Source organism: Microplitis mediator, chromosome 9 (genome assembly GCF_029852145.1).
Source record: "Microplitis mediator isolate UGA2020A chromosome 9, iyMicMedi2.1, whole genome shotgun sequence".
Lineage (NCBI taxonomy): Eukaryota > Metazoa > Arthropoda > Insecta > Hymenoptera > Braconidae > Microplitis > Microplitis mediator.
Window position 1 is genome coordinate 18,194,245 of NC_079977.1, and position 7,223 is coordinate 18,201,467.

Genomic DNA, 7,223 nt, shown 5'->3' on the forward strand with positions numbered 1-7,223 from the left:
TAATCACTTCTACAATACACAGAAATATTATTAAACATAAAAACACAAATTCAAAAATTGAAAAAAAAAATCGTATTGGGCAAAAAAACATTAAAATTTTTAACAAGAATTTTTTGTCAGCACAAAACATTCAAGAAAATTCAAATTTTGGGAAATTTCTACACTATTGTGCAAAAAAAAAATTTTATGATATTATAGGGATGGTTCCCATAACATTATGGGAATAGTTCCCATAATATTATAGGAATAGTTCCTATACCAATATGGGAACCATTCCCATACTAGTATGGGAATGATTCCCATACCATTATGGGAATGGTTCCCATAATGATATGGGAATGGTTCCCACAATATTATGGGAACCATTCCCATAATGGTATAGGAACCATTCCCATATCATTATGGGAACCATTCCCATAATGGTATGGGAACTATTCTCATACTATTATGGGGATGGTTCCCATAATATATGGGAGCCATCCCTATAGTAGTATAGGTACTATTCCCAAACCATTATGGGAATCATTCCCATAATGCATAGCAAAAGTTCCCTTAATTTTCTTTCCGTGTAGAGGAGCATTTTTGTATCTGATCAGATTTGAATTTTCATATCTTCACAGACCTGATCATGATTGATCATATGCCATATCTGATCATGCCACATTTGATCATTGATCATACACAGCTATGCCTGATCATATATTGATATGCGTCATCATTTATGTGACCATGCCGGACCATATATGAATCTATGGCTGATTATAACTGGCTATGTCTGCGCATGTGTAATCATGCCTTGCCGTAAATGAAAACATCTGATCGTATATGGCCATGCCTGATCATATATCTCCATATTTGTCATAGATGACCATGCCTGATTAAGTCGGGTCGTGCCTAATCGCATATAAACATATGACATGCTTGTATATAAATAAATTCATCCCTGATTAAAAAAAACGATTCAAAACGATTAGAAACGATTCAAAATAATTCAAAACGATTCAACTTTACTACTGTATAGATTCAAAATATATATTCAACATTGAGTGAATCGTTTTGTTTAATCAGGGATATCTGAGTATTCTTTCTCGAGTGTATATTTTTTATTGAAATAAAAAATTCTGTTAAAATTTTGTTATTTCTCAAAATTTTGATAATCTTACGCATCTTAAGACATAATTTTGCTTGATTATTGACCATACATGATCCCACATGAAATTATATATTACTATAACTGACAAGGAAGGTATCCCAAGTGCCCTCCGATTTCGATGAAACTGAGATATGTTTCCGCCAAAATATAAGGGACACGTATTTTTTTTTAGCTGCGGAAAAATATCTCTAGGGTGTAAAACCAGCCCTCAAAGGTTAGATTCCAAAGGGGCCCCGTATGAAAAAGCAATATATGAGCTTCAGTATAATTCAAAATATATGATAAATTATATGGAATTATAAGAAGTCATATATGGAGCCATATACAAAATTTTGCCGAAATATTATATGATTTTATAATTTGCAACGTATATATTGGTAATATATTTTTTTTACATGCTAACTTATAAATATTGCTTATAATATTTTATACTATACTTTAAGTTATATGATAAGATATATGATTTAATTATATGACTCACATATAATATTTATATATGTAAATATATAATTATATAAATATATGTTCACATATATTTGTATAAATGTATATAAATATATATTAATATAGATATATGTTTATATATATTTGCAAAAATATATAACTAGAGATTTCAAGCTATAAAATGCTTTTTTTAAAATCTCGATACGATTATTTTTCATGAAGTTACAGTCTTGCAAAAATCACTAAAAAATTTCTAAAATTTTTTTGTTCCTTTAATTTTTGGTATGAGTGTATTTTTTAAATTATTTAGGTATAATAATATCGAAATTATTATAATATTGAAATTATAAGTTTATATATAAAACAAGAATATAATTTGAGATGTAATATCATATGTATACAATTACATATATTATAAATTATATGGATTATAATAATATTGAAATTATAAATTAATTTATAAGATGAAACATATATTTTACGTTATAAATTAATATATAAAGCAGACATATAATTTCTGATACAATATCACATGTATATAATCACATATATTTTAAATGATATGGATTATTATAATATTGAACGTATAAATTATTATATATAATAAATCATATATTAATCAATATTAATAATTTTGCCGCCATATATGTACAGTTATTTACCATACATTTTTTTATATATTATCGACAGTATATGGTTTTTTCATACGGGGCGTTTCTCAAGTTTCGTGTGTACGAAACTGCAAGTACTTGCAGTTTGAATAATCGAATGGGACCAACGGCATCATTTTCGGGGTGAAAAATAATGTAGTGCCATTGGTGTTGTAATAAAAAAATAAATATAACAAAAGTTCTAAGGGTTGAAATTCACAAAACTTTTATTTAAAAATAACTATCTGATGGATTTTAACGAAATTAGCGGCGATCGTAAGATAAAAAATCGGTCTGTCAGTTGACCCTGCGGGCCAGCCCCAAAACTTCCCGCTGTTTTCGAGCTCGCTGAGCTCGAAAACATTATTGTGAATATATTTTCGAGCTCTTCGAGCTCGCAAATACTTTTGTATGCCATTGTTTTGTAAAAAACCATTTTTTAGCATTTCTTTCTTCCACGATATCTCGCGAACGAATTAACCGATTTTGATGGTTGAGGTGGCAATCGACGCGTTTTATCAAGTTCTAAAGCTGGTCGAATTTTGAAATTGATTTATTCAGCCGTTTTTGAGAAATTTCAAAAAAACCAAGGAAAAAATTTTTTTTGAATTCTTTCGTCAACGGTTTCTCTTGAACGAATGAACCGATTTTGATGGTTGAGGTGGCATTCGACGCGGCTTATAGAGTTTTAGAGCTGATTAGATTTTGGAATCAATCCATCGAGCGAATTGGAAGTTATCCAAATAAAACATTTTTGAAAAAATTTTATTTTTGAAATATCTCTGAACGCACCCTACCGATTAAGTTCAAATTTCTACGGCCTCAAGACATTAACAAGCCGCGTCGAATGACACCTCAACGATCAAAATCGGTTCATCCGTTCAAGAGTTATGAATATTTACATACATACATACGTACGTACGTACGTACGTACGTACGTACACACATACATACACTCGGACATCATCGTGAAATTAGTCAGGATAGCTTCCTAGGACCTCGAAACGTCGACATCTGATGGAAATTCGATTTTCGTAAATCGGACCGAAACCAATAACTTCCCGAATTTTTGAAAATTTACAATTTTCTTAGCGGGAAGTTAAAAAAAGTAGAGGACACGTCTTTTTGGGTTTTTCCGAAAAATCAAGTTTAGATGGTGAACGACCCCTAAGTCCATCTACATTGACCAACATGAAAACATCAATATTTTTATTAGCGTTGGTTTTCGCTGCTAAAAAAATACGTATCCCTTAGATTTCGACGGAGAATGTCACTCAGTTTTATCGAAATCGGACAGGGACGCTTGAGATACCTTCCTCGTGAAATATAGCATATTGGATAAAATTCATGTTCTTTATATTTTAAGCTCTCCTTAATATTTTATATATTGAAGTAGTTTATTTTAAAATTATTTGTAACTGATATCGATGAATTTAATCATTATTCTTCTTTCGTTATGGCTCAAAGTACTTACTCTTTTTTCTCCTCTTTTGACTCAAATTTCAAACTGAAGTAATGCATAATTACTGTAGTGCTAAGTAATATACGCTCTGTAAAAAATTATATTAAAATTATATTAAACAATTACGTTTAAAGCACAAAAAGGAGGAGACAGTGGTGACTCCCCCCGCCCCTACACGGAAAAAAATTATCGTTAGCAGCTACCGAAATATTCACTAGCAAATACCCGAAGAGTTGTCAGCCAATGTCGGAAAATTCGGTAGCTGCTACTGAAAAGTAATTCGTAGCTGTTACCAAATAGTTGGTAGTTAACACCGTAAAAATCAGTAGCAGCTATCAGAATATTTGGTAACGGCTACCGGAGTAATTGGTAGTCAATGTCGCAAAATTCAGTAGCTGCTACTAAAAAGTAATCGGTAGCTGCGATCATAATATTTACTAGCAGCCACTAGAATAGTTGTAAGTGGCTACCGAAATAGTTGGTAGCCAATGCCGTATCATTTGGTAGCCGTACCGTTTATTCTGGTAGCTGCTACTGAAAAGTAAACGGTAGCTGCTACCGAAATAGTTGGTAGCCAATACCGTAACAAGTCAGTAGCAGCTATCAGAATATTTGGTAACGGCTACCGGAATAGTTGGTAGTCAATGCCGTATAATTTGGTAGCGATACCGTTTATTCTGGTAGCTGCTACTGAAAAGTAAACGGTAGCTGCTACCGAAATATTTGGTAGCCAGTACCGTAACAAGTCAGTAGCAGCTATCAGAATATTTGGTAACGGCTACCGGAATAGTTGGTAGTCAGTGTCGCAAAATTCAGTAGCTGCTACTAAAAAGTAATCAGTAGCTGCGATCATAATATTTAGTAGCAGCCACTACAATAGTTGTATGTGGCTACCGAAATAGTTGGTAGCCAATGCCGTATAATTTGGTAGCGATACCGTTTATTCTGGTAGCTGCTACTGAAAAGTAAACGGTAGCTGCTACCGAAATATTTGGTAGCCAATACCGTAACAAGTCAGTAGCAGCTATCAGAATATTTGGTAACGGCTACCGGAATAGTTGGTAGTCAATGTCGCAAAATTCAGTAGCTGCTACTAAAAATTAATCGGTAGCTGCGATCATAATATTTAGTAGCAGCCACTACAATAGTTGTAAGTGGCTACCGAAATAGTTGGTAGCCAATGCCGTATCATTTGGTAGCCGTACCGTTTATTCTGGTAGCTACCACAGAAAAATAATCGGTAGCAGCTACTGATTATTTTTTTTCGTGCGCTCTACTTTTTCCATTATTTATGCGCAACAATTTTAAAACAGACTGTATTTATAATATTACCTCCGATGCAGAGAAGAAAAGCAGTCACAATAGTAAAATATGTGTGAGGAAGTAAATCATATTTGAGCCATTTTTGAGCAAAATACATTGCAAGAGCAATTTCAGATAACATCGCTAGTGAAAACGTTATAAGTAACTGGTGACTGATAATTTCCTGTAACAAACAGAGTATTTAATGTCAATATTAACAAAAAATTTTTGTGTAATTAATATGTCATCTCACCTCTTCTGCGGCTTTTATAATAAGTAATGTGATAACTATTACAAAAAAACTATAAATCCCGAGTATCTTTTCGATATCGACAGCATTGCCTTTTATGAAATAATTTATTACAGCATCTTTCAAGGTAGAATTTGGTGGTATAAAATAGTTGCAAGGTTCATTTTCACAAAAATTTTTAACTTCTACTACCTGACGTGCTATTACTCCGAATAAATATCCAATAATTATTCCCTAAATAATATGTACCATTTAATATATTTAATAACAATAATAATGTACGTGATAATTTTTTTCAACTTACAATGTGAACATTTCCGCGAACCACTACATCGAAAAGTGACTTTGAAGAATTGTTGTACATACCGTTGAATAAATTTTTGATCATTTTTATTTACCAATAGTTACTTATATTTTAAGAATATTGTTTGCTGATTTACAACAACGTTATCAGAGAGTTCATGGGGGACTAAATAAATTAGATATCAATATTTCCCGGTTCCGCAATTAAGGATGCGCAGTCATATGATCGATATGGTGATGAATCCCCGGGAAATATATGGGAAAGGGAACGAAAATAAAGAATTTTGGATAAAAAAGGATGAGGGCATAGCAAAACTAAATTCGATGATTTTGAGTGACGGTGTCCTGAAAAATTACTATTAATAATTAAATAATTTTTTTTAATCACTTTTCCCGGGAAAAAATGAATATATAATTATACAAAATTTTATACGAATGGATATATAAAATTAGAAATGAGTTTTTAGTGTGATCTAATTTTTTATTATAGATATATATAACTTTATATAATTATATGTAACTTTATTAATTTATACATGCAATAACTGTCATGAAAAAAAAAAATTCCCGCCGGCTCATGGACTTGATCCGGAGTCCTACCGGTTGGAAGTCTGATCTGAAAACCACTGTGCCGAAACACATATTTGGAAGAAGATGATCGTATTTTTTTGCATAGAAATGAACTTACATAAAAGTGTAAAGTAATAATCGTTATGACGGGTGTTGAATTCAAACACGGGACCCTTCGATCGCGAGCTGACCCCCCGTGAAAAAATCTGTTTGAAAATTTTATAGAATTTCGCGGAATTTTTTTCCGGGAATATAGGTTTTGAATTTGAATTTTTTTTTCTTTTTACGATGTTAATATTGTGATTTTTAAAATGATTTTCAATCGAAAAAGTCTTCGATGAAATTGCGATGTTACTAGGGAAACTTCGGAAGTTTTCGTCACGAAAATTAAAAATTGAAAGGTAAAAAGAAAAATAATTTATTGAGAGTATACGTTTTCAGTGAATAAACAAAGAAAGATGTAAATATTTATTACTTCTTATCAAAAATACATGTATAATTACTGACAGTTAGGTAATTAGTAGTGCATTGACATTTATTATTAATGCAAACCGAATTTCCGACTCTGCATTCCTCATTGTTTGAACAAACTCCGCCAATAATTGGTACACACATTTCACCATTTACTATTGCATAATTATTTTTACAGATACATATTCCATGATCGGAGCATACTGCGTACAACGTATCCTCACAAGCCTTATTGCTGTTACAAGATCGACCCAAACGCACTGAAAAAGAGTCAAAATAGCAATAGCCAATTGTAGTTCATTTTTTGACTGCTATAATATCAGACAATGAGACTTATTATATATATTTTTTAAGATTACAAAAACGAATAAATGCATTGACACCAACAACTTAATTATTAACTTCGATACTCAAAATTTGTATGCAAAGCTGAAAATCCTTACAGTGAAAATAAAAGAGAAAATGAAGAATCTTCAGATAAATGTCACGCTAAAACAATTTAACCAACAAGTTCAGTTATAAGCCACTGCATCGTCACAGCTTTTGCAGCTAAAACTTTAACATAAGTTTATAATGACTGTTCTTCAAACTCCTGTCACAGAGATATTATTCATTGTA

General features: G+C 31.7%; 1 protein-coding gene across 1 annotated transcript; it reads right to left on the reverse strand.

Moving 5' to 3' along the window:
- Positions 1-2,103: 2,103 nt before the first annotated feature.
- On the reverse strand, positions 2,104-5,716 carry LOC130674518 (uncharacterized). The gene is made up of 4 exons (XM_057479867.1): positions 5,566-5,716; positions 5,265-5,495; positions 5,042-5,195; positions 2,104-3,797 (listed from the first exon to the last, which is right to left on the reverse strand). Exons 1-4 carry the CDS (start codon positions 5,647-5,649, stop codon positions 3,718-3,720), a joined length of 549 nt encoding a protein of 182 aa, XP_057335850.1. The 5' UTR covers positions 5,650-5,716; the 3' UTR covers positions 2,104-3,717.
- Between the last annotated feature and the right edge of the window lie 1,507 nt (positions 5,717-7,223).

Bases quoted from the DNA above. Each gene is read 5' to 3' on its own strand.
- LOC130674518 (XM_057479867.1), bottom strand. From the start codon at position 5,649: ATGATCAAAAATTTATTCAACGGTATGTACAACAATTCTTCAAAGTCA. The intron at 5,496-5,565 runs GTAAGTTGAAAA...CATATTATTTAG, and splicing joins TTCGCGGAAATGTTCACATT to GGAATAATTATTGGATATTT. The intron at 3,798-5,041 runs GTAATATTATAA...AATTTTTTACAG, and splicing joins TTTTCTTCTCTGCATCGGAG to AGCGTATATTACTTAGCACT.